This window comes from Phyllosticta citriasiana (genome assembly GCF_038021145.1).
Source record: "Phyllosticta citriasiana strain CBS 120426 chromosome Unknown IWZ02scaffold_2, whole genome shotgun sequence".
Classification (NCBI taxonomy): domain Eukaryota; kingdom Fungi; phylum Ascomycota; class Dothideomycetes; order Botryosphaeriales; family Phyllostictaceae; genus Phyllosticta; species Phyllosticta citriasiana.
In genome coordinates, this window is record NW_027117279.1 from 1,002,168 (window position 1) to 1,029,555 (window position 27,388).

Sequence of the window (27,388 nt, forward strand, 5' to 3'; positions counted from 1 at the left end):
AGAGCTCAAATGAATGGCCTGGTGGTCGGCAATGTGATGGGTATGGAGGCGTCGACGCGACGAGACAGAGCCGCCACAGAAGAGCGCCAAACGTCGTCTCCTCAGTTCTCGTGGTCTCTTTCTTCTTCACTCAATCCTGCTCTTCCAAGTTGCCATTCGACTCGTAGCGGCCAGAGTCGTCGAGCTCCTTGCGCTCGAGGACGATCGGGAAGCGAAAGTAGATGGTCCAGGGCTCGATGGGCTTTCTCTCTGGCGTGGGCAGGCTGAGCAGACCGCGCCATTCAGGGTCCCGTCTGGTTTGCTCGACGGGAGGCGGCGTCGACTGGGCAGAAGTCGAGGCCGGCTTTTTGACGTGTGGCGCCCCGCCATGGTGCTTGCGCGACTCGAAGACGGAAAAGTCGTTGATGAAAACAGGCAGGCCGACGAATTGGGAGGCGAGGAATGCAGTCATGGTTGCCGTGGGATGGAATTGGATTGCTCGCGTGGTGACCGGGTAACTAGCTGGGGTAGGTAATTGGTAGTTTGGAGCAACGCAAGGGAGGAACTGGAATGTAAAATAGTCGTAGAGACGAGAGGTCTGTCAATGGATGATGGCAGATAAAGACGTGATGATTTCGCCGCAAACGGCACGGCCGTGGCCCTTTTCAACGGCCATCTTACATCCCCCCAAAACCTGCTGCGCACAAGGACGGCTGCGCGGAAAAAGGAAATGAAGCGCCTACGCAACAGCTACCTAGGCTGATCAGTGACTGCGGCACTCCAACGTTCCCACGCGGTGTACGCGTTGTCGGTCCAAGAAGAGCCCCAATGACGCATGAGCGAGGCTGCTCGGCTCTTCCCATCTGACCGAGCGACGCGATGATTGGAGAATTGCCCTGCGACGCGTAACGGACGGCTCTGCTGGCGGGCCAACTAGCCACGGCTCTGCCATACCGGCTCTATGTTACTTGCGAACTCGTTGTGGGAACTCGATCTTCGCGTGAGCCTTAGAGAGATGGGTAAGCACTGCCTCACTCCTGCCACGATTGGGCGCACGGCCGCGTCCATCACGTAACCCATCAGGCGGTGCAAGCTGCGTGCTGCAACGCGCCGGCTCGTCGTTGATGATGGTGGAGGCCTGGGGCATCTCAGCTGATGATGCGTCAGTGGATGGCGAGTGTGTTGAGTACGTACCTGCGGGATCGATGTTCGGTAATCGGCGCCCTACCCGTCGGGATCCTTAACGTCTGATTTGTGGATCAACTTGCCTCTTTTAGGCAAACGGGGCTGCAAGTCCAACTACAGCCGAAGTGCGCCGCGATGCCTGAAAAGCTTAGGTCGAAAGTATGAAGTTTGCCAAACACCTGCAGGCGTGTCAGGCATAGCGTGACGGACAAAGATTTGTGGCAAGGTCCTCATGAACGTCGAATGTTGAGGCCGAACCCATTGTTCAGCCATTTACAGCTGGATGGCGCGCGAGTACGAGAAATCGACTAGACAAAAGGTGAATAAGAAAAGCCGAATCGGTGATGTCACCTCGGAGAAACGTTGTTTTCCAGCGTCTATTGCAAACCCAGACCAAAAATTCTTGCCATTTTTTGTCCAGCTGGCTCTTGACTGAACGCTCATGATGACTTCAACGTGACAAAGAGAAGAAAAAAGGAGATGACAGAAAGAAAGATGCACAAGAGATCGCACAAGTCCCGTTTTTACTTTGTCCCGTTCTTGGCCTTGGCCAGGACCTGTTCCATGGTCTGCTCGAGCCTTTGTATAGCTTCTTCGCAGACCTGGTAATGGATGATGTTCCTCGGACCCCAAGTATCAATGCCATTTTGGTGGGCCAGATTCACAAAATCTGCTTGATCGACGCCGGCTGCCTTCAGATCCAACCAGACCATGTTTGTCTCCGTCGGCATGGTCAATCTTCCGCCGAGCCTTTCCCACGTCGTCGCAACCCTTTTGGCCTTTTGATGCGTCTCTTGAAGTTTGCCCCCCAAGAAGGTCTCCTCGACAGCCGTTCTTGCTGCTGCGGAGAGGATACCAGCCATGCGAATGCCACCGCCAATCGATTTGCGGATCCACCTCGAGCGCTTGATGAAAGACTTTGAACCGACAATGATGCTTCCAATGGGAGCTCCCAGTCCCTTGCTGAAGCACAGTTGCACGGTGTCGAAGCAGTCGCAAAAGTCCTTCATGGATCCAGCGCCAGCGGCAACCGCTTCCCACAGTCGGGCTCCATCCAGGTGCATAATGATACCGTGCTCGCGCGCCCAATTGCTGATTCTCCTGACCTCCTCCAGCGGCATGATTGTCCCGCCAAGGGTGTTCTCCAGGCTTATCAGTTTGGTTGGGCACGCGTGGATATCGTCGCTCAGGCTCGCATGCGCCTTGACATCCTCCAGTGTCAAGTGGTGTCCGTTGGCCGGCACTACGCCTTGGACCATGGCACCACACAAGCTGGCGACTCCTCCGGCCTCGGCGGTGAGGATGTGTCCGCGGTAGTCACACAGGACGGCGTGAGGTGGTCCGGCCAGGTGCGCGCGGATCGCAACTTGGTTGCCCATGGTGCCACTCATTACGAGAAGACCTTCTTCCTTGCCAGTCATATCTGAAATCCATTCTTGTAGGGCATTGGTGGTTGGGTCTTCTTGGTAGACGTCGTCGAGAAGCGTAGTTGCAGAGATGGCTGTTAGCATGGCAGCGGTGGGGGTCGTGATGGTGTCGGAACGGAAATCAAAGGCCGCTGGACCAGGCGTTGCCCAGTGGTTGACAGAGCCATTTGTTTCGCCATTGGTAAGATGCGATGCCGTGGCCTCGAGCTTTCTGGCAGAGGGTCCAGGGTAAAAGTTGTGTAGAGGTGTGTTGCCCGTCATTGTTCGTCGTTGGTTCGGGAGGCGATCAAGAGCTCTAGCGACACCAGGAAGGAATTGAGAGTGCGATGAAAGAGAAGGACAAGATTTGCGAACAGAACGAAGGGAATGAAGAGGTTTCATGAGTAGACAATGCGAGGCGACGGGGCCAAAGAAACTATGACTGTTCCATTCCTGGATGTAGGCCGCTTCTTGCCGATTTACGCGTGCCGGAGAAGCGCTATCGATACCGGGCAAAGCCCAGGGAGCTTGGGCCGACACGCGGACCCTGTCCAGTGCCAGCTTCTATGTTCCTACGCCAAACTTTGCCACGACTTCTCTACTCATCAACCGCCCAACCAGCCATTTCGGACCACAAGATCACGAGTCCTACTCGCTTCGGCCCCTCACCATCATCGTGGAGAAACGACCATCGACCGGCTCGGAAAACTCCGCAACCAGCAGGGAAAAGCATGTCTGATTGGAGCCCTCTTACTCTCCGAGCACAACACGATGCACTCCAGGATTACATTTTCGCACATCTGCAGCTGATTCAACGTCTGCATGAGTCTGTTGGGAATGACTGTAGCTTGTTGCACACGATTCAAGACACATTAGGACGCGGCAAACACTCAGTCGATGCTGAAAAGTCAATCCAGAGAACGAATGCACATTGCCATGCTATGCTCGATACAATCATTTACAAGATTTCTCAAGAGAACCGCTACCAAATGCAACCTTCACTCACTCTCCGTCAGGCAAGGCCATCGCTTAGAAGGTGAGGGTGGCACCAGCGGTACCAACAACGGCGGACTTGACCTTGCCGGAGCCAAGGAGGGTGTACTCGTAGCCAAGGTCAGACTTGGAGAGCTTGCCGGCCTCAGCAGCGTTCTCGCCAGCGCCAAAGTCGTTGTCGTTGACGGTGGCGTAGCCAGAATCGGTCGAGTACAGAGGCTTCTTCAGGCCGGAGAAGACGTTGGACTCGACGAGGAGCTGGGCACTGTCATGGGATTAGCAACCTGTAAGTCACGCCGGAAAGACTGCTTCTACTTACCCCTGGCGAGTGTTGATTCCGTCGTTGCAGTCCTCGAAGTAGTTGTTGATGATGTGGCCAGTTCCGAAGCGGTACGAGGGCATACGCGAGTTGATGTTCTTCCAGTAGTTGTTGGCGTAGGTGACGGTCAAGTGGCCGGTGTCCTCATCGCCGTTGGAGTCGGAGTGACCAACAAGAGAGGCCTTCCAGTGGTCGTGGAGGTAGGTGTTGGAGATGGTCACGTAGTCGGAGGCGTGGGTCACGTCGAGCAGACCGTCGTAGTAGTCCTTGTCGTGGTCACGGTTGGAAGAAAGGTCGCAGTGGTCAACCTAGGCCTGTCAGTCGTGCTCAGGGGTCGCGTCCGGGACCAAACTTACCCAAACGTTTGTCGACTCCTGGATACCAATGGCATCACCGAACTCGGCCAAAACCTCCTTGATGGTCAAGTTGCGGATGATGACGTTCTTCTGGCCCTTGACGTAGAGAGCAATGTTGCTCAGGATGGCCTTGGAGTCCTGGCCGATGATGGTCTTGTTCGAGGTGACCTTGACCTTAGCACCGCCCTCGATGGTACCGCTGACAACAATGACTTGAGCGTCTTCGGCGGTAGCAGCCTTGGTGAAGCTGGCCAGGTCGGAGACGGTGGTCGTGGCACCGCCATTTCCACCAGTGGTGCCGCCGTTCAGGGTGGCGTAACCGACCGAGGGGCCATCAGTAATGGCAGCACGCTTGGCGAGGACGTTGCTCTTCTCGTTGTTCGTCTTGGTCGGGGCAGCCAGGGCCAGCTGGCCAAGCATGGAAAGAGCAAAGGTTGCAAGAGCTGCGGTCTTCATGGTGATAGTGGGCTGCACAGCAGGCACAACTGTTGGAAAAGAGGGAATATGGAAGCAGGAAGGACTGGATGGTGAATGAAGTTTCAAGGCAGACAAAGGTGTACATTTATATGGAGGGATGACAGCCAGGCGCTCGCCTACGAAGCAGACGATGTCGAAGTCCACGCAGACGATTTCTCCACCAGAACAACACCCGTTCGTGGCCCTTCATCTCCGGCAGCGACTGAATCGCTCGGCATCACCCAAGCGAATCTGGGAGTTGCTGGGGCATGGGGGTCAGAAAGCCATGAAACGGGACTGACGTTTCGCAGACTGGCAAAAGCGCAGCTGCGGGCAGCCACCGAGGCAGGACGTCCGAACGAAGTAGGACAGTGGAGACACAGCGCATCGGGAAATGTGGATCGATTCGGTGAAGTTGATTGATCCACTTCCACAGTCCAGACTCGACAGCGTGGGCGCCAAGGCATTGCTCCCACGGGCCAGGTCGATATGCAGTAAGAGAAGGCTTGGCGGTCCCGCTCGCTACGCCAGTTGAAACGCCAAGCAATGCGCCCCTTTACGCATGCCATGTTTGCTTCTGGAACAGTTCGACCTCCTGTTTGTCTCTCTCGGCCTCCAAGGGGCCAAGGCCAAGCTTCAGAGGACCCGTTCAAGCTCAACTCAAGCCTTTTCCGCAACTCAAAAACACCACAAGAAACCCGGGCTGCGGTGCATGTATTCCAGGCGACATCAAATCACGCACTCTCCAACCGACCCCATCTCGACTCATGACAATATCAAGATCTAGGAATCGATCAGACGATAAATTGAGTCGTACCGATGCCCCCACCTGCAGACGACGGACGCGTCCACATGCTACGGCCCGAACACGCGTTGTAGTTGCAGGCCACTAAGAACAAGGTATTTCCGGTCTCTCTCTCTGGGTCCACGGGAGCCTAGCCGAGCATGCCACTTCCTCACATGACGGCGGCATACCAAATTTGACTGGAGAAGGACTTCATCTAAGATTGGGCAGTTGTTCTGAAACTGCTCCAATTGAAAAAAGCGAAGTCGGATGTTCAGCTTAAGCGATCTCCCGCTGAAAGTCTCGACAGATCTGCCCGGTTGATCCGCTTGACGTGCCGGCGGTCCGTCGTGCCTCTTTGCTTTCTCTGCACGCCCATTGCTCTGACCAGTTGATGTCATGGCCACGACTGAGCGCCTCGTGTGGCGGCATTGCATAAGCTCTCTCGCGTTCGGACATGACAAGACGTCTGAACCGAACAAGCGAGGTCTGGGCAAGAAAGGGTGGCGTTGCACAACGCAACTCCAACAGCCCTCTCCTCTCTTCCAAAAGTCACTAAGCACTGTCACCGCGTCGAGCATTGAGAAAGAAGTCAGAGCATCATCTGAGTCTCAGAAAGTCTTTGGCACAGTCTTGCTAAACAAGATGCCTACTTACCAAGGATAGAGTGGGTATCAAAAGAAATGGCAATTTCTGGCATCCCAGCTGAACCAACAAGCGGCAATCCACCACCATGGCTGCAACTAGGGAGCTATCATTCACCACAACGGCGACGCCCGGGAGCCATCACTCAGCACCCGCAGATGAGCCCGAAATTTGCCATTTTCTCGGAAACGCACAATAGTGCGCTGGCCGTGTTGCATCAAAGGATTTCAATACAGACTAGCCATTCTTGAAAACTAATTGTCAACTAGTACTAGATGTCCCTTGGGGCCATGAACAGGCACGCGGACGTGCTAGCCTATTCATATGGACATCCTGAACAAAGCTCAGCCTTTCGATACCGGTTTCGCATGTGCGGATGGCAACAGTATCATACTCTTCCACAATTCAGCGCCTTTCATTCGACAACTTCAGAAATTAAGAAATGTTGTGGTCCCTCTCTGCTGACAACAAGACCCTTTCGCCCTTCATAAGCCTTCGTGGCCCTTCAATCTTCGAAAACGGAGTGTATTTGTCGACAAGAAAGTACATGTTATCATATGCACTGGCTGATTATCAACGACGACACCATGCTTTGGTCAAAATTCACTTACGCCTGTCGCACTGCCTCTCCTGCGCTGCCATGATTGACGGGGAATATGATGTTGAAGTAAATGGAGTACATTCGATTTCTGTCGTCCCATTGACCAGCGGGTTCGCTTGGTCTGACATACCGCAGGCAAGTGTCTCTATACACCCTTCTGTGTATTTTGTTACAATGACACCTCCAGTTTCCGGTCTCCATTTCGTTGTGGGCATAGAACGCGGCTGCATCGAAAATTAGGACGTCTCCCGTCCTTCGACTCGTTCCTGTGTTTCCTTCCCAAAGATCTGCATGGATCAGGCAAGGCTCGACACGTCTTCCATCTCGCTCAAGGGCTCCAATGAGGTTCGGAGTGACTTGCGCCATGACTCTGCGCTCCAATAAGTCAAGCATTTCCCAGCAGCCATTCACTTCGAAATCCAGTCGCACGACATGGCGTAGCAACTTGAGGAAGAATGCTGTCCAGCTATGCTCCCAGGAGACGGCCTGAGGAGTCTGTCCTTGGCAAGTCACGGTGTGAAAACCGAACTGACCAGTCGGAGACCTGCTTTCGTTGTGCAGCCGTGCTAATTGTTGGCAAAGTCGATCCGGATCAGGGAGGCGATCCGGATCAGGTCGTTCATGTCGATGAATTATGCCAGGGTATAGTAGGTCTCTGGATGACCTTTTGCATATTTTCCCCAAGACAACGGCCGAGGTACCATGTCCGGGACCACATTGAAGATCTCAGATATGGCATGGAATTCTCCCTTTGCTAGATCATGACCAGCGTCATCGGTATCAGACTTGAGGAAGTACTCCCTCTCGAATCCTTCTGGAAATTCGACTCGCAGGCGCGCTGTGGTTGTCCATGTCGATTTCGCAAGTCGAATGGCGGACTTGACGCGACTTCCGGCAGGAAAGGCCGCGACGACATTTGCATCCACCACAAAGTCGTTCGACCTTGATTGTTCCACCCTGCTGGCGCTCATGAGCTCAATGCCCACGGACCTGCTCATGTTTCAAAAGGAAAAAAGTAGCCAGAATGATTTGGAAATCACTTAGATTGAAGAAAATTCTCTTCAGATCTATCGTGATGGAATCTGGTCAGAAGAATGAGGCCACTTGTTGCGAAGCGCTCAAGACATCCATTGTTGGCGCAAATGAGGGAAAACTCGCCTCTTTTCAGAAGGTGACCCGCCTGATCCCTACCAAACCCGCCAATACGAGCTGAGTGACTCTTGCGTGCGTGCATAATCGTTGCTGATAGTCGTGAAAGACTCAGTCGTCCTTCAATGGAACCTCGAACTTGGGCGCTCTCTCAACTCCTCCATCAACATCATTCGGACTATCAGTCCAAGAATCCTGGAGGCGTTTCTTTCTTTCTATTCTTCAAAGGTTTTCGCGGTAGTCGCAGCCAGTTTCCAGCTTGAGGACCAACGTGCCGCAAATCAATGCTTAGTGAACAAATGACAAAATGTTATTTTTCGCTCGCTCTTCACAGTGGATTGCACTGACAAAAATCCAAACAGCTAAAGAAGTTTCGATCCACCAAGTCACTCAAAAAATACAACAACCCACCGGACACTGAATCTGAACGCAGTTTAAGTACTGCGTCAACCTTGAGACCATCACTATTTGATTTGAGCATCCGCAAAATCTCCAGTTCGAAAAATCTCTCCGACCGTATCCTGCCCAGCTCGATCCCAGAACCCCAATTGAATACCGACCGACATGATTTGCTTCCAGACATTGTCGAAGGAAACATTCATGGTCTTCAAGTCGTTCACCAACCATCGGGTCATGCCCCTCTTGACATTATCTTCGTACATGGGCTTGGAGGTGGAAGTCGAAAAACGTGGTCCAAGAACCACGATCTCACAATGTTCTGGCCTGGGAACTGGCTTCCACTCGATCCAGACATTAAGAAAGCACGCATCTTGACCTTTGGTTACAATGCCGACTTCTCCTCTCGCACTCCAGCAAGGATTTCGAACATAACCTCGTTCGCGAAAGAGCTCTTGTCAGAAATGCGTCGTGGCAGATGCAGCAAAGGCGAGCCTCTTCGTATCGGAAAAGCGCCTATTCTGTTCGTGGTCCACTCCATGGGCGGACTGGTTGTGAAGAAGGCCTACCTCCTTGGCCAGAATGACGTGGAATATAAAGACATCGTCAAGTCCGTTTCTGGGGTCGTATTTCTCTCGACTCCACACCGCGGTACAGACTTGGCCAAAATCCTCAACAGAGTTTTGTTGGTTTCGCTCAGATCCCCAAAGGGCTTCGTGCAAGACTTGGTAAAGACATCTACCACGATAGAAGACGTGAACGAGCAATTCCGCCACATTGCACCAAAACTATTGATCTACTCGTTCTACGAGACTTTGGCGACCGCAATTGGACCCACGAAGATCAAGATTCTGGAAAAGGAGTCATCGGTGCTGGGCTACCCAAGCGAGATCTCTATTCCTCTCGATGCCGACCACCACGACGTCTGTAAATTTTCGAGTCCTCAGGATAGGAACTACAAGACCGTCTTGAAAACACTCAAGGACATCATGAGTCGATTGAAAGATGCGAGTTCCAGGGCTTTGCACAGCCGAGCAACTGAAGAGGAAAAGGCCATACAAAGGCTGTTGGCAGTTTCGGCAACCCCTGAAGATGATCTTGTTGCACTCCGTCAGCAGAGGATCACTGGAATCTGCGAATGGCTGTTCGGCGAGCCAGAAATTCTCTCGTGGATTGATCCGACCCCAGGATCTCGAATCGTTTGGTACAATGCGCCTCCGGCCAGTGGTAAATCGACTATTTCAAGCTACCTTATCGATCAGCTACGGCGATCAAAATACGATTGCCAATATTTCTTCTTCAGGTCCAACGACATCCAGAAGCAGTCTGTGGGTTACCTTCTTAGGTCTCTCGCGTACCAGATTGCTCGCGACGTACCAGATTTTCGGCGCGCCTTGATAGAACTTTCGTCCGAGAGCTCTTGGCTCGGAAAGGCCGATTGCTCCATGATGTGGCGAAAGATTTACGAGGAAATTTTGTTCAAAATGACAGTCGAGTATCCCTTGTACTGGGTAGTCGATGCCCTGGACGAATCCGACTCACCCGGAGCATTCATCAGTCTTTTGAAAGATATTTCCTCGTCTCAGACGGCGATTCGAATTTGCATATTCAGTCGCAGCACGGACTCTTTCAGCTTCGAATTCGACCGTGTGTCTCGTCTGCTGCCCGTAGGCAGATTCGACAAACATGGAACCGGCCACAACGTGAACGACATCAAGCTGCTGGTCGAACAGGGACTGAGTTATGTGCGTGGCAGCACGGCGGTCAGAGAAAAAATCAAGCAAAGGATAATGAGCCGAGTCCATGGCAATTTCCTTTGGGCGCGCCTGGTACTTGAGCAAATCAGGCAATGTCACACAGAAGAAGCCATTCATGAGGTCCTAGACGAGGTGCCAGGCGAGATGAGCCAATTTTACCAGCACATGGAAACCGACATTCTCAAAAGCCTGCGGAGGAGCGATCGGCGCCTTTCAAAGGTCTTGCTTCAGTGGACACTCTGCTCGCAACGCTCCCTGCATCTCAAGGAATTGTCAGAAGCGCTTAGACCAGCTTTCCCCGAGTTCTTGGATCTCAAAAGTACGATACGAGATATCTGTGGGCAATTCATCCACGTAGATGGCGCCGGCCAGGTCGAAATGGTTCATCAGACCGCTCGCGAATACTTTACCCAGATCACGAAGTCTGAGCTTGCGATTGATGTGGGAGAAGCCCACGGCGAACTGTTTGCAAAGTGTCTCTCAATTCTGATGGATGATGAACTTCGCGTCAAGCTCTTACAGGATGCGGAGGCTTTCAAATTGAAAGAGCCTTTTATCTGCTACGCTGCAGTGTCCTGGCCACATCACTTGCAGCACAGTAGTCGCAAAGACGAATCCCTGGACCTCCTTATTCAGTTCTTCCAAAGTCCAGCTGTTTTGTCATGGATTCACACATTGTCTCTCATCGGCCAGCTAGAGATTATGATCAGCTCATCCAACATTTTACGCAAATACAGTCGCGTCACCAAAAGACTGCTGAAAGAGAGCAGCCAGACGCTCCATCGGGTTCCAGATCTGGAAACTCTGGATCAGTGGACGGTCGACCTAGTGAAAGTGATTGGCAAATTTAGCATCCACCTCCTCGCAGACCCTTTCGTCATTTACAAACTCGTCCCTCCCCTTTGTCCAGAAAACTCGCTCATCCGCCGTCGATTCCACGATCCAGATTCGGCTCAAGTCGTCGTCTCCGGCATGTCATACAAGAAGTGGGACGATAATCTAGCGAAAATCAACCTTCCCGACAAAGTGGACGCGGAGCAGGTAATATGCGCCGGGCACTACATTGCCGTTCTTGGGTTTACTGGGACGATCAGCTTCAACAGAGCGGGCACCAGACTGATCAGCTACGGCTATCGGAGCACCAAGCTTTGGTCGATACCGTCGGGGGGGAGTGCTTGCAACCTGCCAAAACCCAGCAAACTACGACGCGATGACGATTACCTTTGCTGTGAATGATAGCAAAGCCTACACAGTCATGGCGACCAGACTCGTGTTGTGGCTTCCAATTGACGAATTTGAGAAAGGCTGGCGCGTCCTTGATCCAGCTCTACTAAGGGAGACTCACGATATCGAAGGGACAATCATGAACTGTCCCACCTGTGTAGCGTTCAATGGAGATGCCACACAGATTGGAGTGTCCTATTCGAATTATCCCTTGGCGGTGTGGACAGTCGAGGGAGCCAAGTGCATCGGCAGGTGCATAGGAAAGGGCAAGTTCCGGGACAAGACGCATCCGTCATCATCTTGGCTACGTGTACCGCGCTTTACCTGGAATCCCGTCAGTGGCCACATCATTGGATTCTTCAAAGGCGCATGCATTTTCAAGTGGCATCCCGTGACAGACGAGTATGAGGAAGTGCGAGCAATCACACACGAAATCACTGCCAGCTCGAACGGCAAACTGTTCCTGTCCGCACGCCCCGACGGGACGGTCACCGTCTGGAATTTCGCTACTTTGACGCCGCTATACCAGCTCCCGTCAGAAGACTTGGTTACGGATATGGCCTTCAGTCCGGACTGCACCCGCTTCTACGACATCAGATGGAATACCTTGAACGCGTGGACCTCTGACAATTTGCTTCTCTTCAGTGCATCCGAAGGGACATTTCTGGATGAGGCAAGCGAAGATCAGACTTTGACGTGCGCATCTCATTCATCGTCGGAGAGTGATGAAGAATTTGAAGACATCGATGTCCTGGCAGTTGCCCCCATGGGAACACTATACTGCACAGGCGATGAAGAGGGCCTGGTCACACTGCACGATGCCCGCACAGGTGATTCACTAGAACTGGCAAAAGATTATGGGTTTTTTTCTCGCAGCAATCTAAAATGGAGCGACGATGCGCAAAATCTCATTGCGTGGATGGATAGACGCGTCGTTGTTGCTCGAGTCGACCAATCCAAAAACTTGAGCCTCAACCAGATCAGCAAGACGACCGTCGAAGTCGACTCGGGAGCTCGCCCGAAGGAAATGCTCCTAAGCAGCGACTCGAAGCTGCTTCTGCTTGTCTTTCAAGACGAATGTCAAATTCGATCAGTCGATGACAGCAAGATACGAGCCTCTGCAAACCTCGAGCGCAGTGAAACCAGGAAATGGTTGAACCACCCAAGTCGAGAAGATCTTTTTCTAGGCGTTGGCCCACACGACGTGCAAATATTCCAATGGACCGATTTCAGCGAACAACGCCGCATGAAGCTGGGAAAAGCCCTCGCCCGCGTCGACAGCTTTACGAGTGTTCGCGAGGAAGAAACTACGGGGACTGTGATGACGACTGCACTGGAATCATTTGGGCCGAATTCGTGGGACAAACTTGCAGACTACATGAAAGTGACGAGGGCAATCGGGGGCCCCGATCGCCAACATTTGCTCGTCCAGGTCAGCATAGGGCCTTTTCGAGGAAAAATCACCAAGTGCGTTCTGGTGTTCAACACCTCCTCTTTGAATCCCGACAGTCGCGATGGTTCATTGGGATATCTTCAAGAACTCACAATTCCACGAAATGTCCTAGGAAAAAATCAGGGTACCCCTGGGCTTTATGTCGGGCTCGAGGTCAGCATATCTGGACTCGGATCTTTGGCTGTGCACATTCAGATTGGAGCCACATTCTTTTGGCATCGACCTGGATCCTTTGCGTCGATACTTCTTCATACCCCGGGGCTGGACCGGTATTAAGGACTTAGAGCACTGCGCGCTGATGCGAGATGGATCGCTTCTTTGTCCGAAGAATGGCCAAGTGGCTGTGATTCGAGGTGGTTTGCGCTGGTGAGTTTTTCCACGGACTGGAAGGCATATCTGCCGGTTTCCTTTCTCCCTGGGCTGTCAGTATCCACGTCTCTGGTCATTTAGAGATCCCCAGCCCGCCTACACTTCATCTTCTATAGACCACCATACTTGGCAAGATTCCGATTAAAATAGGAACAAGAAATCTCGAGTTCTTGGTGATCGAATTCACAGGTCACACAGGGTGGATGCACGTAACAGTCGGCTGCTCGCGCATGCTGCAACTTTTTGACGCGAATATCGGAATGGGATGTCGCCGAGCTCACAGAACCGATGACGTGTGCATGCAATCCTTCGTTTAGGCGCAGTCTGCCAGCGGCTTGGGCTAGCCCACGTTGGAACAAGTTTGCTGCGCGTCGCTGCGGGCGGGAGGAAGGAAGCGGCCGAGATATATCGAAGGAAGATAGTGAGAGGATCAAGATGAATTGTACTTGACTTATCCGTGTCGGCCATGCTTCTGATTGAGTAAGTGGAGAAACGCGGGAGCAGTCCCTGACGGATGCAGGGACTCGAGCTCCTGGCGGTCATGATGTTCAGGGAGAATAGTGGAGGTGTATGCACGACAGAGGTTCGTGGGTCGATAGCATGATGGGGCAATGATCAGGTGGAAAGGTAGCGCTGATGGAGCGACATTGGGCGGCGCAAGAAGAATGCGTTGACGTGTTGACGCCGGGTTAGGTAAGTAGGTAGGTAGGTAGGTACTGTAGGTAGGTAGGTCGGTACTCGAGGTTCCCTCCCCCCACAAACGTCATCACCCGCCCTGCACAGACACTCCAGTCCAAGACAGCCAGCGACTCGACCAGTTTTCTCGCTTCTTGGCCTCGACAAACACCATTCCCAGTCCACTCCTCTAATCTGCCTTCATCCCTTGTTCTACCAATCCTCTCGACTTCTAGACCCTCGCAATCTCTTCCTCTCCTCTTGCCCCCCGACCGCCGACTTTTACCCCACAATGTCTGGCTTCCACCCCTTTGGAGGCCGCGTGAGCAAACATTTCGGCGACAATGTAAGTGTCTGTGTGGAACTTTGACTATCCCAGCCCTCTGGCACTCCCGCAATTGGGCCGCACGCGTACCACGGCTCCGAGATGCCCCAGCCTGTCCGTTGAACAACCTCTCGACACGGACCCCGCACGGAGCGACAGCTTTAATCCATCCATCGACTGCTACAAGCTTGCGTCTTTGCTTCTCCCGAGAGAAAGCCGTCCATTTCCTGTCCTCCCCTGAGCGCTTCGCAACCCACGAATCACACTTGGCCAGGCGCATCCCGGCACCCGTCGTAAGGCTGTACGAATCATGCCGCTGACCACGCACACAGCTATCACCACACGATACGTACCTCAGCTGTAAGCACCTCACTCGAAAGACCTCACGACAATGCTAACGCGACGGTAGATCACGATGTGTCCCGTATGTTACGAGTCCGACCTGACCTGTTCGTGCCAAGTGCTAAGGACATAATTGCGCAGTAACCAAGGAGGATGTGAGCTGCATACGGTCGGATTGGTTGACTGACAATGTTGGTATATTGTAGCCATGGAGTGGAACAGATTCCTGACAAGATGATAGGCAATTTCGTTCTGGGAAGAGTACTGCCACCTGCCAACAGGACGAGAGCGACGCAGAATTGTTGACGCTTAACCCGCGCAGGTATCTGGAACACGAGAAGCTGGTAGAATACCCGCGAGCCAGAATCAACCTTCTGCGCCCCTCGATGGTCTTCATGCTCCTTCAGACCCAGAACCCCATCGTCGTCGAAGACGCGCTGCCCAACTTCTCCGAGACGACGCACATATTTCTCCCCATAAATGACTGCAGGAATTCCATGGAGGCAGAGGGCGGTTCGCATTGGTCGTTACTGCTAGTCAGCGCCGTCGACGGCGTCGCTTTTCATTACGACTCACTACAGCAGTCCAACGACAGGGAAGCAGAAAATGTGACGCGCAAGATTGCCACGCTGTTACGTCAACCCATCAGATTCGTACCCATGCGCGACTCCCCCCAGCAAGAGAATGGCAGCGACTGCGGTGTCTTCGTTTGTCTCATGATGCGGCACTTGCTCTTGAATAAGCTGCTGAGAGCGGGTTCCAGAGAGAAAGTCAGCATGGGCATGCGCGACAAGGAATTCGATGCAAGCGCTGGACGCAAAGAAATGCTCAAAATCATTGAAGACTTTAGAAAAGAGGCACAACGAAGGAGATCGTGCGTAGCCGGCCCCCTTTTGATCTTTCCTCTGAATTAACGAATCGCGATTGCAGGCGCAGCAAGAGCCCCTTCTCGAGCGGTGATTCGAAAAGCCCACCTCGCATCGGCGATGCTGATGAGACCTCAAACGGCAAGCGGCATGCCAATGGCAGTCCCCATTAACGCGCCCAGTGCCGAATGGCATTGAGGTGCTGCGTGAGGGCGCGAAGGCAACAGAAAAAGACACGATTTACGGGCAAACAAAAATAGATGGCTGAACGAGGACACGACGCGATGGCATTTCGACTGGCTCAGCATTGAAGTTTTTTATATCCAAGGTATCTTTCGACTTCTTGTTTTTCCTCTCTTTCTTGTTCCTTTTTTCAGTGTTGCTAAGGGAAGCCACGGCGGCATGCCTTCTAGCTAACCGTTTCGGTCATCTGCGAAATCTGATCAACTTCACTCGCGTCGTGAGTAACGATTGTGTCCCCCTGAATATGTGCAATAGAAACGCACTGTCCTGATTTCTTGCAACTGCAATCTGCAAGTTTCAGTATCGACGACTGTTAAGGCACATCTATCCAGCTGATGGAGCCTCTGGAGCTATCGCTTGTTATCGTCTTGTCAAAGCCAACATTTTCGGGCACGACAGACTCAAACGTGACGCTGCCTGGCTGAGATACTTTTGAAATTTTTCACCATGATCGCTTGAAGTTCTTGTAGCTATTCCTTGCCGCCGTTTTAACCAGAACACCGTGATCTTCAGCGCCTTTTTTCGAGGGGAAAAAACTCCGTTGAAACAAACATCCTCTAAGGTCTTTAACGCAATCACCGCGCCGAAAACACACTACAGCTGTTCAACACCGCTGACCAGCGCTTCCAAGTCCGTCTCGTCGCCCTTGTCCAGCAGCCTCGCCATGGCGCTCGACCTATTTACAACTCGTCAATCAGTGTGCCAAAAGCAACGTTAATGGATTGGGTAGGGGCAACTTACAATCCAGCAACGGCGCGCCTCCGCATCTCGTGCTCCAACTCGCGGCTCTTGACAGCGGCAACGTCGAGCACGGAGTCGGGCACGTTGGCCAGGCGGGCGACGTTGAGGCCGTAGCTGCGGTGGGCGACGCCCTCGCCGACCTCGTACAGAAACGTGACCTCGTCGCGGCGGCCGCCGCCGTCGCCGCTCTCCTCGAAGCGCATGTGCACGTTCTTGAGCTCGCGACCATCGAAGCCGTCGGCGAGCCTGGCGAGGTTCTGGTAGTGCGTGATGAAGAGGACGAGGGCTCCGACGGCGCGGACGAGGTGATCGAGGACGGCGGCGGCAATGGCGACGCCGTCGTGGGTGCTGGTGCCGCGGCCCAGCTCGTCGAGGATGACGAGCGAGCGCGGCGACGCCTGCTTGAGCAAGTCGGCCGTCTCGGACAGCTCGACCATGAAGGTCGACTCGCCCGCCATCATGTTGTCGAAGGCGCCCATGCGCGTGAAGACGGCGTCGAGCATGCCCAGCCGCGCCGCCGCCGCCGGCACGTACGATCCCACTTGGCCCATGATGCTGATGAGCGCTACTTGCCGCACGTAGCTGGATTTGCCGCCCATGTTGGGCCCTGTGATGAGCAGCGCGCGCGTGCCCGTCGACGAGAGGGAAATGTCGTTGGGCACGTACGAGTCGAGGAGGAGCTGCTCGACCATGGGATGCCGGCCTTCCTTGACGTCGATGCAAATGTCGTCCGTGTACGACGGCTTCACGTAGCCCGGTTGGTTGCTGATTTCGGCGAGAGACAGGAGGCAGTCGAGCGTTGCGAGGGATTGGATGCAGTCGCGGAACGATTGGTACTTGGTAGCAATTTCGCCCAAGAGAGCCTTGAATGCTGCGTCGCAGGCGGCTGCCAGCGCTTCTTTATGCAGGTCTCTGTCTTGAATGAAACGTTTGACTTCTGGCGTGTGGAAGCGAGAAACAGCCTTGGTGCCGTTAATCTTGATCCACGACGCTGGCACTCGTTTGATTTCGATATTGCTCACTTCGATGAGAAACTCGATGCCGGATTTGGTCACGTACTGCACCTTGGACTTCTTGAGCGTCGCTGCCGCATTCTTTTTATGCTCGTTGAGCTCATGCTCGACGCTTACAATCCCCATTTTATGATCTGTAATGTCTTCCGTCTCGTGCTCTTCCTGAAAGAAGTTGTATTTGTCGTCGTCCTTGGCTGCTTGGAGATTGAGGCGCTCAAGGAAACCAACCACATCCGTCGAGATGAGCGGCAGGTTCGCGATCGCTGTCTGGAGCAATTCCGACTTGAACCCGGCCTTTTCTGGAGACGTGACATGCGCATACTCTCCAGCAATCCGTTGTAGCGTCTGCAGGACTCCGAGGAGCTCCGGCCGAGTGCATTTTTGGTAGTAGATTCTGATCAGTGACTTTTCAAGATCCGTCCGAATCTGAGACAGCAATTTCTTCAACTTGTCAGTCGAGGCAAGCTTCTCACTGCTTCGGAGTTCTTCGACGGCTGCGATGCGCTCCTCGAGGTGTGGCTTGCTGAGAAGAGGCCGTCCAACCCACTTCCTCAACAATCGCTGGCCAAAGCGGGTCTTGGTTCTGTCCATTGTCCAGAAGAGACTGCCTTTGACGGTGTGGTCTGTCTGGTTCTGGTACACCTCGAGACTGGTCAAGGTGTTTCCATTGAGCAACATGTGGGATCGAGCAGAAAACGGCTGAAAGTTTTTGGTGAGGCCAAAGACATTCTCGAGACCATACTCGCTCATGTGAGTGATCATGGCCGAAAGGCAGATTGTGACATGCTCTGACAGCTGGTGGACCTTGTCCAAGACATTTGTAGAGTCCGAGCTGCCTTCGGCATTCTTGACTTTGTCTGCGTAGAAGTTGGAAATATGGCTGTAAGCTTGCGCAGCCATGGTCTTTGTTTTCTCGACTCTTTCAACCCTCGCCTGGTCTCCAAAGACGTTGCTTTTTGATCTCGACAGGTGCTGTATCATCTTTTCAGTTGCTTTCGAGGTCTCGCCAACGACAATAAATTCGCAAGGCGCAATGTGCAGTAATCGCGTCTCAATCTCGCTCCTCATAAAGCCGTCCTCAAAATCGTCGTAGATAATGTCTCCGGTCGAAGGCTGTACGGCCACAATGCCGACTTGTACCTTTTCATCGGTTCCCCAGCCCTTTGCGTTGCTTTCTGTGAGGCAGAGTAGGTGACCACTATTCGAGGGTCCATTGGCGCCTGCACCGTTGCCTTCGAGAGCCTCGACGTCGTCAATATAGGTGCCTTTGGTGTAGAGATTTGTGAGCTTGCGGACGAAAGGACCGCCTCGGTTGTCTCCCGCAGCTTTCAGCGCTGCGGTTTCGAGCTGTCTCACGACGCCCACCTTGTGACCCGCGGCTACCAATCTCTTGACATGAACATGCAGACGGTGAGTAGGGAAACTGGCGCCGGCAAAACGGTCGAGATGCGCTTCAGAGGGATCTCCGAATCGTCAGCAATGAAAAAATTTGACTGCAAGGAAAATGAAAAGGCAACGCACGTTCGTCAAACCTCATTTTGCCGGGTATGCACACAATTCCCAACTCCTTCGCCGCAACTCGAGCGTCCTCGCCAAAAAAGCGAAACTTGTACCCCACCTCGACAACCAGAATTGTGTCCGCATGCTTCTTTTTGAGTTCGATGATTTGCTTCTCCATGGGAGTCAACTTGCTTGTGCCCTTTTTCGCCTTCGCGCCGCCCTTCCCCTTGGCTTTGTTTGCTGGTTCCTCATCCTCTTCATCCAGAGCACCATCTTCTTCTCCGCCCTCGTCACCCTCCTTTGAGTCTGCACCGTCCAAGACATGATTCTTCCGTTTTATTTCTGCCATGCTGTCTGGCCGCCCTAGCTTCTTGACGAATTGCCGGTGCAACCGCTCCTTGCGCCTTCGTGATTCCTCGTCGTCACTCTCGACATTATTCTCGCCCTCTGTCGCCACTATCGGTGAGCTCGAAAAGAGATATCGCGATGTGCGCTCCGTCACTTTCGCGTTGCGGGTGCCGTTCAGGCCGGAATCGCTCACACGCCCGAGCGATGTGCTGCCGTCCTCGGAAGGCTCGATTTGTGGGGTGACGATAGATTCTGGACCGGAAACATCATTGGTATCTTCTTTATAATCGTCGTCGTCTATTACGTTCCTGCGAGGTCTTTTGGCTGCAGGAGCTGGGGCAGCATTCTCGTCTGCTGCTTCAGTCGTCTTCGCGCGTTTCAACGCATTTGAGAATTTGCGCCTAGATACAGAGGGCTCATATTCTTCGTATTCGTCCTTTGGGGGCTCATCGTGATCATCAACTTTGGGCGCAACTTTCGAGGCTTCGATTGGAGGTGAAGAGGCAAGTTCAGGCGACGCGGTTGGTTTCTGTTTCGGTGGGTTGGCGGGTGCTCTTTTCTGGAAGAAGCTTGAAATCGAAGCCTGCTTTTTGGTCTGGGAGGAAGCAAAGGGCGAGCTGCTGGGGGCCATTGTTGTGGTGTATTGCGGCGGGTTGAGAACAGGCTTGGCTGAGACCTACCTACAGACGTGTTCCCGTCACACCCACTCGACGCGACGGGACGCGTTGATTGACCGATTATTCTCCGAATGCCCTGGTCGAACATCCCCCACAATTCAAAACTTGCCTGAGGCATAGAAAATGAGGGATTTGGTCATTGCCTGGTCAATTCAGACTTGATCAGAAAGCTAGCTACATTTGAGAGGTGTCATTTGCTACCTCTGCACTCAGGAAGCAGTCATTCACCAACTCAGATACAGTCATCCCAGACGTACATAGGCAGTAAGCGTTTGTTAACCACTAGGGAAAAGGTACCGTGCATTTCTTCCAACAGGCAATCTGTCTAGGGTCTAGGTGCTACCTGACTACATAGGGAGAAGAGACAGTAGGTAAAGAAAGCCACTCTCTGTCCTGTCCAACATCACTTCGTCCTGCAACTTTGGTTCCTCACGCCGGTCGTTGTCCCGTACCGAGTCGCTCCAACTAACCTCTTTTCTAGGTCTAGGTCTTGCCGCTCCTCTGCTGACGCCATTACTGCCCCAATTCTACTGCCCATCTGTGAATTCCTTTGCATCTTGATACAAATCAATGAGGCAGCTAGCCGACCATGATTGTGTGGGAGACTATTGAGCATCGTGTTAGCAATTTGCAGGCAAAAAAAAAAAAAAAAAAAAAAAAAAAAAAAAAAAAAAAACACTCACTGAATCTGCACAGAATGCACCATCCTTGTTCGTCAGCTCCGTCAGTCCAGCCCACGGACTCTGGTCAATCGCCTCCATGCACCCGTGCAAACGCCTGGTGACCTGTTGGTAAGTCTCAATCCGTTCCTCAGGCGTTTTGCGACGCATCAGGTCGAAGCGCAAAAAGGCGCGCAGGAAGAAGCCCGTGGGCCACAGCCATTCGGGTCCCTGATGGTAGTTGCGTCCCTTGGCGGTGTGGAAGTCTGTGGAATCATCGGAATTGATGTAGTAGGGGCGGTAGTTTAGATCCGAGGGGTCAAGCGTTGCCATACCCGTGGGGCCGCGGAGAATCTTGTCGGCCATGTAGATGGCGTAGAGAGCCTTGTCAGGATCAAACAAGTCCGGCGCCACGCTCATGGCAATAGGGAAGTTGGGTCGCAGCTGGTAGTCTTCGTACTCTTTGCCTGAGCGGTACAAGTCCTTGTAGATACCACGGCGGTTGACGATGCTCGTGTTGACGTCGTACTTTTTGTCATCGGCCTCGTCGCGCGGAATGTAGTATGCCCATTCGAAATTGTTCTTGATCTTCGCCGCCCAGTCGGAAAACTTGAGGTGTCCCGTGGATGTGTTGACGCCATCGTACTTGTAGAGACCTTGCGCGTGCAACTCGGCAACCCATTTGCACGCGCTGTAGAGCATGGCAGTGATCTCGATGGCGGCCCCATCGCGCGGTGTTCCCGGAATACCTTTGTTGCCGGCTTTCTCGCTCTCGCCCATCTTGTCCATCCAGGTACCGCAATTGAATTGGTTGCCGCCAAAAATGATTCCAGACTTCCAGTCGGGGTGAATGTCAATGTTGAATCCCGGGTCTTTCATCTGACTGTCCAAGTTCGGACCAGCGTTGTACTCTCGGAACGACATACCAGAGCCATGCCGTTGCAGGCATTCCTGAATGACGTCTTCAATCGTGCTCTTGGTCGAGTAGGCTCGCTTGTCGTCCCAAGGGAACCAAGTGTCGTCATACGGCTGGAACCGTCGCTTGACGCTCTCCTGCAAAAGGCCACTGCCCTTGGGTACGATCTTGGTGTAATCCTGAATATTCTGCAAGAAGAACCAGACCGAGTCTCGAGAGTTGTATCGAGGCAGCTTGCCACTGCTGAGGAGATTGGGAATCATTCCATGCTTGACGACACTGGCGAACGCCATGATGTGCTCCCTCGCATCGCTGTAACGACCAGTGCCCAGATACAGACCCCTGAGAGAAATGAAGATGTCGCGACCCCAGGCTCTTCCCCAGTCGTTCGAGAAATGCGGCAAACCTGCCGCCATGGAGGGAACGGACTTATCAGGCCAAAGCGAAGCGTTGTTCATGTGGCCCGTCACTTGAATGCTGACCAAGGCAAGCTTCTGGAGGAACCTCTGGCCGTTGCGGACGTTGTCATTCAAAAGCTCAATACCACGAGCAACTGCGGCGTTGTACGCAGTCTGGATCGTCAGGGCAAAGTATCTTGGCAAGAGGAAGTTTGGAATCTTGCGAATGGCGTCAAATCGGTGGTTCAGCCAGGTCGAGACCGCGTGGAGGTTCTCATACCCAGGTTGCTTCGACAACCTTTCGAGCCTACCAGCGCAGTAGTCCAGAGCCCACTGACCTTCGCGAAGGTGGTTGCAGATTGGATGACCAAGGTCATTGTACTTTACCACGTCGCGTAGGACACTCCACCAGCCTTGCAATCCAGCATAGACGAGTGGACCAACGCCGGGTACAGTGTACACACCGTCTTTGCCGCCGCTCAAGTCTCGCTCCTCGGGCTCGCAGCGGTAAAGAACCTGGTTGAGGTCGACGAGGCTGCAGTTCTTGAATGCGGACGCACCCTCGCTTGTGACGAACTTGTCGAGGCCTTCGGAATGCTCGCAGCTTGGAATCCAAGTCTCGAACAAGGCGATACTACCAGGGTTGAAGTTGGCGGGGACTGAAATGGTGGTGTCGTCGCCAGCCGATTCGATCTTGACGCCAGTGATGTCTCTTGTTCGACTGGGCAAGCCTCGCAGCAACTTCTTGTCGCTTCTAACGCTTGTCTTGGCCTGGGCAGAAGCATCGACCTCAAAAGACCATGAGCCCATGAGCTTGGCCTTCGTGCCAGGGAGGTGCACAGGGGGGAAACCACCATCTCCATTGCCGTAGCCCGGGAATGCGGTGTGAGCAATCAGGAAGTAACCCTTTCGGGTATGAGGGTGCACACGATGTACGGTAATGTATTCGCGGTCGTGGTGAATGAACGTCTCGTCGTAACCGTCTTGGCCCATGAGGGTGTGGATTTGATTGAGAAGCTTCTTGATTCCGCCAATGCCTCCCTCCGCTGCCTCGACCTTGAGCAAACCTGTGGTCGAGTACGCTGACGAATAGCTGCGGGTTTCATGAACAAGGTCGATGAGCTCGGGGTAACAGTCGTCAAAGCCCATGACACTTCCCGTGGCACAGGCGCACATTGCCACAAGGGCAGCGGTTGGGAGTGTGTCTCGAGCATCGCGCTTCTGAGCGGGTGCCTCGTTGTCATGAGTGCAATCCATGAACAGGGCGTGGACGGGGCTCTGCCGAATTCTCCGGATAATCTCGTGGGACGCTGCACCGTTGACGCTCTCAGAAGAGGCAGCGACCTGACTGATCTCGTCGAGCTCGAAACTGCCAATGGGAATACCCGCGTGACGGTGGACCAATCGGCTCAGCTCTTGGGTGCTCCAAGCTTGCATGGCTTCCCGGATCAGAAAACTGATGCCGAGGCGTTTGCAGAAAACAAAGTCCATGTCTTCGGAGCCAGTGAAGAGCTCTGCGCCAACGACAAGGTCAGGACGGACTTTGCGTGCTTCATCCAGCATGTGCTCAGCAACATGAATGGGGGTCGAGTGGCAATTGTCAATGCGGAATCCTGTAAAGTACTTGGCCATGAGCCGAGTGTACTTGGTCATGAAGTCCCAGAGAAAGGGGTTTTCCTGAGGGCCTTTGCCGTAGCGGAGTTTCACACAGTCGCCCCACACAATGACCTCTCTGCGGAGATATGCTCGAGACTGCGGACCGGCATTGTCCTTCATTGCGTCGGCCGCCCAGATCCAGCCATTGTTGACGAGGGCAAGGGCTCGTTTGCCGTGCTTCCTGGTCGTCGCATTGTCTGGCAGCCTCGTGAAGTAGGACTCGATCAGGGGGTTCCTCTTGTTGATTACGCCAAGCTTTGGGCCATGGTCGTCCAGACGGACGTACTTGATGCGGTTGCGCAGCTGATCCATGATTGTTGCCGCGTCGTCGTCGTATTCCTTGTAAAACTCGACATTGACGTCTTGAAGGAACTTGTACATGGTGTCATAAGCGGACCTTTCGTCCGAGCTGCCCGACTTCATGCTCTCATACCGACCAAACAGAGCAGCAAGCAGGGCTGCAGCGGTTCTTGGGTCGATTCGGCGGCGGAACCTCTGACCAAGCCTGTCGTTTCCGAGGAACGCGTGCTGGATGAGCCAGTCGACCTTTTGCTTGGACGGCCAATTCTTGACTTCCTGGATGCCTGCGACGCCGAGCCTTCCAAACGCGTTGTCAGGGAAAGTGATTTCGCCTTCGGTCCATGCTTTCACAATTTCCTTTGTGTTGCGCTCGACATCGACAACGTAGTATTGCCAAAGCTGAAGCTTGTCAACGACCTCGGTCTTGATCGCAGTCATGATTCTCTGAAGGTCATCAAAACTGTTGATGATCGTTGGGAGACCGAGTTCCGGGAGGTCTCTGCCAAGCTTGAGTAGGGCAGTGTCGAGTTCGAGAGCAGCCTCGAGATGTGGAGCGGTTTCGAGATTGTATCCAGCTTCCGGATGCTCTTCCAGCCACTTGCTGTTGTTTGCAGTGTGGTTCCAGACGACATCTGTCAAAGCAAACAGCTTGTACTGGTCCTTCATTTTCTCGACCATGGCAGCAATGTCCTGCTCGCCGCGAGGAAACAGATTCTTGTCGAACTGATGCTGGTCGAAGATGCTGTATGGCGAATTGGAATTTCCTCGCATCATCAAAGGAGTGAAGTGGACCATGTTGTAGCCCCTCTGGCTGATGCCGGCCAAATGGCTTTCCCAGTCGGTCGGGTATTTGCCCATGAATTTGGAGATGATTGAGAATATGGACAGCGAGTCTAGAGGCATGAGAGTGTTCCCGAGCTTCAGCTTTGGTGACACGTCGATGTAGTAGGTGGGCGTCTTCGTTGGTTTGGGCGAAACAAGGTCATCGGGAGAAAATTCCGGCAGAGGCGTATAGGTCGAGTAAAAGGCAAAGGCGCCGGCAGAGTAGATGGGGTAGTCAATTTCAATGGTTCCATTGAAGTCGGGACGAAGCCTGACTTTGTCAAAACGAGTCGAGCTCACATTGACACAGCAAACCTACTTGTATTCCCGGAAGCGATCACGCTGGAATTGCTCGCCCTTGGCGGGAATGTTGACCCACAAGCTGCCGAAGCGACAGATGGAGCTGGTGCCGTCAATGGCGAATCGAATGACGTAGGGCTTGTCGGTGGGAGGTGGCATGTAGATGTAGCCGCCGGGGACATCTGGAGCTCCGCCGTCGGTCAGAGGCAGGTAGTAAACAGTAGTTGGTGCCATTGTGTCGAGCAAAAAGGTAGACGATGCTGTAGACTCTGAGCGTGTAGACAGGCGCAGGAGCAATGCAAGCTATCAAGATGGCTGAGAATGTTTGAGAATGTTTCCAAGGTTGAAAGATGCAGATGAGAGTGGAGAGATGTTGGGAGAAGGGAGGACGCCAAAGAAAGAGACGGCACCAAGGAGACGCTGAGGACTCGAAGACGAGTTCCCGATGCGGCAGAGGGAAGTGGCAGCAAGTGCAGTGCTCATGGAATTATTTACAGAGCAGGAAGTGAGTGAGGTGTGGTGATGAGGTGTGGTGGTGTCAGTGAAGGTGCGGGTGGAGGATCGGCAGGCACGCGGGGGACGCGGAGACTCCAGTCCATGGATGTCCAGTGGCCTCGATTCATCGGCGGCGCACAGACAACGTCACTGATGACCTTGTTTGCTGCACTCCCGTCCGCTGTGTGTGCTGCACTTCAAGTCCCGCCCGCCATTCCTCGTTCCCTTATTCGACCCTTGGACAGCGCCTTGCGATGGCATCTCCAGTGCTGACAATCGACGGATTAAGTCGAGCGAAGCGTGGGTGAGCATTGCGCGTCGACTCCCTGTCTGTATCTCACCACCAACTGCTGCCGGAAGCGGCAGAGCCAAGGCCCAAGAGCCGCTGCCTTGGAACAAAAGACGACTGTTGCAGGCCTTTGGTAATGGGCTGCGGCTGCTATTTGAGCCGCAAGAAGAGCAGACGAGCAGACGAGCAGACGAGCAGACGAGCAGACGAGCAGACGAGCAGCTAAGTGTTTCATGCCAGCAGGCGAAGAGGCTAGCAGTAGCGCTGGTAGTGCTGGCGTCAGAGTGAGCTTGGCGATGAGCCTTGTTCTTCCTCGTCGTCTCCAGCTGTCGTCTGTCGGTCGGGCCCAATCTAAAAATTTGGTCAGGTGCGGCGGTGAAACAACGGCACCTCGATGGCCACGAGAGGCGATTCCTTGTTTCAACTGGTGGCAGTCTGCTTGGGATAAACTCTGACAGCACTGCTTTCACGACGGTAGTAGCGACGCGCAGGAACCTTGGGCCTGCACGCACAACACCAGCACGACTAATCTCTAGACGGTCGTAGTCGCGGTTTAGAAGCTGCCGCCATTGCCAAGCATGCCTCAAAGACGTCGAACAATGCAGGGCAGAAGAGATGAGGAATACGCAATGCCGCTGCAGGCTATGGCGAGGTTCGGAGGGTCGGGGGTCGGGACAGGGATCCAAGCGATGCGAGCCGCGCGCGGGGCCTTCTCGTAGCCATCACGACCTGAATCGTTGTTGCTGTTGTTGTTGTCGGCGTGATTGTTGTTGTTGTCGTCGTCGTCGTCGTCGTCGTCGTCGTCGTCGTCAGCACGCGGCAATGGCATTGCGGATTGCTGCGCGTGTGTTTAAGTACAGCTCGCCGGATCAGAGCGGATGGTGTTTGATTGTCCGGAGGAGGCGAGCGTGTGTTGGGCGCAGCGGGGAGCGGAGACAGCAGTGGGCAGACCGAGGCTTGGTCGCGAGAGCTGTGGCACACGAGCCAAAGATCAGGGGCAAAATAAAAATATGGGATGGAATATAGACAGGAAGCATTGGGTTAGAATAGCTGTAATCAGGCTTTTGGTTCGAGTCGCAGAACACCCGACCTAGAGGGCAACTGAGCGGATACACCCCAGACGCGACGCGGACAGCAATGCAATGTTCGTCTTTGCTCAGATTGCGGTGGACCAGGGGGGGGGGGGAGGCTCAGAGCATCTATATTTACCAAGTCTGGCGGTCCTCATCAGACTTCACGAAGCGCAAGAGGCACCCAAAGAAGACGGCGGCTCTTAAGCAACAGCCGCCCGAAGAGCCGTACAAGGACCTCCTGGACGGCGCCCACACCAGCCAGATGCGACTTGGACCTGCGACTATAGCTAGCTGCATCCATCGCTCCAGATCAAAGCCCACGAAACAACTGACCTGACCGACCTGACCGACCTGACCGACCTGACCTCGCACGCGCCCGTCGATTGCTGCTCCGCCCTGCCACTGGACGGACTGCCTGTTTCCCGACCCCGTCCGTCCGTCCGTCCGTCCTTGTTCCCCCACGAGCTGCCGCCCTCAGTGCCAGGCACCCGCTCTCCGCCGCCGCCGTCCCTTTTCGCCAGCCACCGCTCCCTCCCACGTCCCACCAGACCGCTCTCCGTGACAACCAACAACTACTCCTGCGTTTTGTTGCGACCTCGCTGCTTTGACCCACCTTCGCCCTACGCACAGCCAGTAGCCTGTCTGTGTCTTCTCGCCTGCCTCGCCCCTCCCGGCCCT

The 27,388-nt window shown here is 53.8% G+C and overlaps 7 protein-coding genes across 7 annotated transcripts; 2 read left to right on the forward strand and 5 right to left on the reverse strand.

The window, feature by feature from the left end:
• Positions 1-1,562: 1,562 nt before the first annotated feature.
• On the reverse strand, positions 1,563-3,219 carry IWZ02DRAFT_128239 (pyridoxal phosphate-dependent transferase). Its single transcript, XM_066761595.1, has one exon. The coding sequence runs from the start codon at positions 2,970-2,972 to the stop codon at positions 1,689-1,691; it is 1,284 nt and encodes a 427-aa protein (XP_066626084.1). The 5' UTR covers positions 2,973-3,219; the 3' UTR covers positions 1,563-1,688.
• A 380-nt stretch (positions 3,220-3,599) lies between these two features.
• IWZ02DRAFT_371615 (pectin lyase fold/virulence factor) lies at positions 3,600-4,658 on the reverse strand (the record flags this gene model as incomplete). Its single annotated transcript, XM_066764579.1, has 3 exons — positions 3,600-3,828; positions 3,883-4,190; positions 4,239-4,658. 3 exons carry the CDS (start codon positions 4,656-4,658, stop codon positions 3,600-3,602), a joined length of 957 nt encoding a protein of 318 aa, XP_066626085.1.
• Positions 4,659-6,312: 1,654 nt separating this feature from the next.
• On the reverse strand, positions 6,313-7,722 carry IWZ02DRAFT_511319 (kinase; the record flags this gene model as incomplete). The annotated part of the gene is made up of 2 exons (XM_066770529.1): positions 6,313-7,290; positions 7,389-7,722. 2 exons carry the CDS (start codon positions 7,720-7,722, stop codon positions 6,731-6,733), a joined length of 894 nt encoding a protein of 297 aa, XP_066626086.1. The 3' UTR covers positions 6,313-6,730.
• A 435-nt stretch (positions 7,723-8,157) lies between these two features.
• IWZ02DRAFT_467529 (uncharacterized protein) lies at positions 8,158-13,073 on the forward strand (the record flags this gene model as incomplete). Its single annotated transcript, XM_066768562.1, has 6 exons — positions 8,158-8,182; positions 8,486-8,726; positions 8,748-11,197; positions 11,223-11,946; positions 11,974-12,717; positions 12,827-13,073. The coding sequence occupies 6 exons, from the start codon at positions 8,158-8,160 to the stop codon at positions 13,071-13,073; spliced, it is 4,431 nt and encodes a 1,476-aa protein (XP_066626087.1).
• Positions 13,074-13,758: 685 nt separating this feature from the next.
• IWZ02DRAFT_128722 (uncharacterized protein) lies at positions 13,759-15,899 on the forward strand. The gene is made up of 8 exons (XM_066761598.1): positions 13,759-14,093; positions 14,405-14,432; positions 14,482-14,496; positions 14,556-14,605; positions 14,656-14,675; positions 14,737-15,288; positions 15,345-15,608; positions 15,694-15,899. Exons 1-7 carry the CDS (start codon positions 14,040-14,042, stop codon positions 15,451-15,453), a joined length of 828 nt encoding a protein of 275 aa, XP_066626088.1. The 5' UTR covers positions 13,759-14,039; the 3' UTR covers positions 15,454-15,608; positions 15,694-15,899.
• Positions 15,844-19,756, reverse strand: IWZ02DRAFT_511340 (DNA mismatch repair protein MSH3; the record flags this gene model as incomplete). The annotated part of the gene is made up of 4 exons (XM_066770530.1): positions 15,844-16,199; positions 16,265-18,740; positions 18,799-19,492; positions 19,589-19,756. 4 exons carry the CDS (start codon positions 19,754-19,756, stop codon positions 16,118-16,120), a joined length of 3,420 nt encoding a protein of 1,139 aa, XP_066626089.1. The 3' UTR covers positions 15,844-16,117.
• A 135-nt stretch (positions 19,757-19,891) lies between these two features.
• On the reverse strand, positions 19,892-25,359 carry IWZ02DRAFT_128845 (glucanotransferase domain of glycogen debranching enzyme-domain-containing protein). Its single transcript, XM_066761599.1, has 3 exons — positions 24,873-25,359; positions 20,486-24,824; positions 19,892-20,407 (listed from the first exon to the last, which is right to left on the reverse strand). Exons 1-3 carry the CDS (start codon positions 25,085-25,087, stop codon positions 20,330-20,332), a joined length of 4,632 nt encoding a protein of 1,543 aa, XP_066626090.1. The 5' UTR covers positions 25,088-25,359; the 3' UTR covers positions 19,892-20,329.
• Between the last annotated feature and the right edge of the window lie 2,029 nt (positions 25,360-27,388).

Bases quoted from the DNA above. Each gene is read 5' to 3' on its own strand.
- IWZ02DRAFT_128239 (XM_066761595.1), bottom strand. From the start codon at position 2,972: ATGAAACCTCTTCATTCCCTTCGTTCTGTTCGCAAATCTTGTCCTTCT.
- IWZ02DRAFT_128845 (XM_066761599.1), bottom strand. From the start codon at position 25,087: ATGGCACCAACTACTGTTTACTACCTGCCTCTGACCGACGGCGGAGCT. The intron at 24,825-24,872 runs GTAGGTTTGCTG...TGACAAAGTCAG, and splicing joins GATCGCTTCCGGGAATACAA to GCTTCGTCCCGACTTCAATG. The intron at 20,408-20,485 runs GTGAGTGTTTTT...GATGCTCAATAG, and splicing joins GTGCATTCTGTGCAGATTCA to TCTCCCACACAATCATGGTC.
- IWZ02DRAFT_128722 (XM_066761598.1), top strand. From the start codon at position 14,040: ATGTCTGGCTTCCACCCCTTTGGAGGCCGCGTGAGCAAACATTTCGGC. The intron at 14,676-14,736 runs GTACTGCCACCT...TAACCCGCGCAG, and splicing joins GCAATTTCGTTCTGGGAAGA to GTATCTGGAACACGAGAAGC. The intron at 15,289-15,344 runs GTGCGTAGCCGG...TCGCGATTGCAG, and splicing joins GAGGCACAACGAAGGAGATC to GCGCAGCAAGAGCCCCTTCT.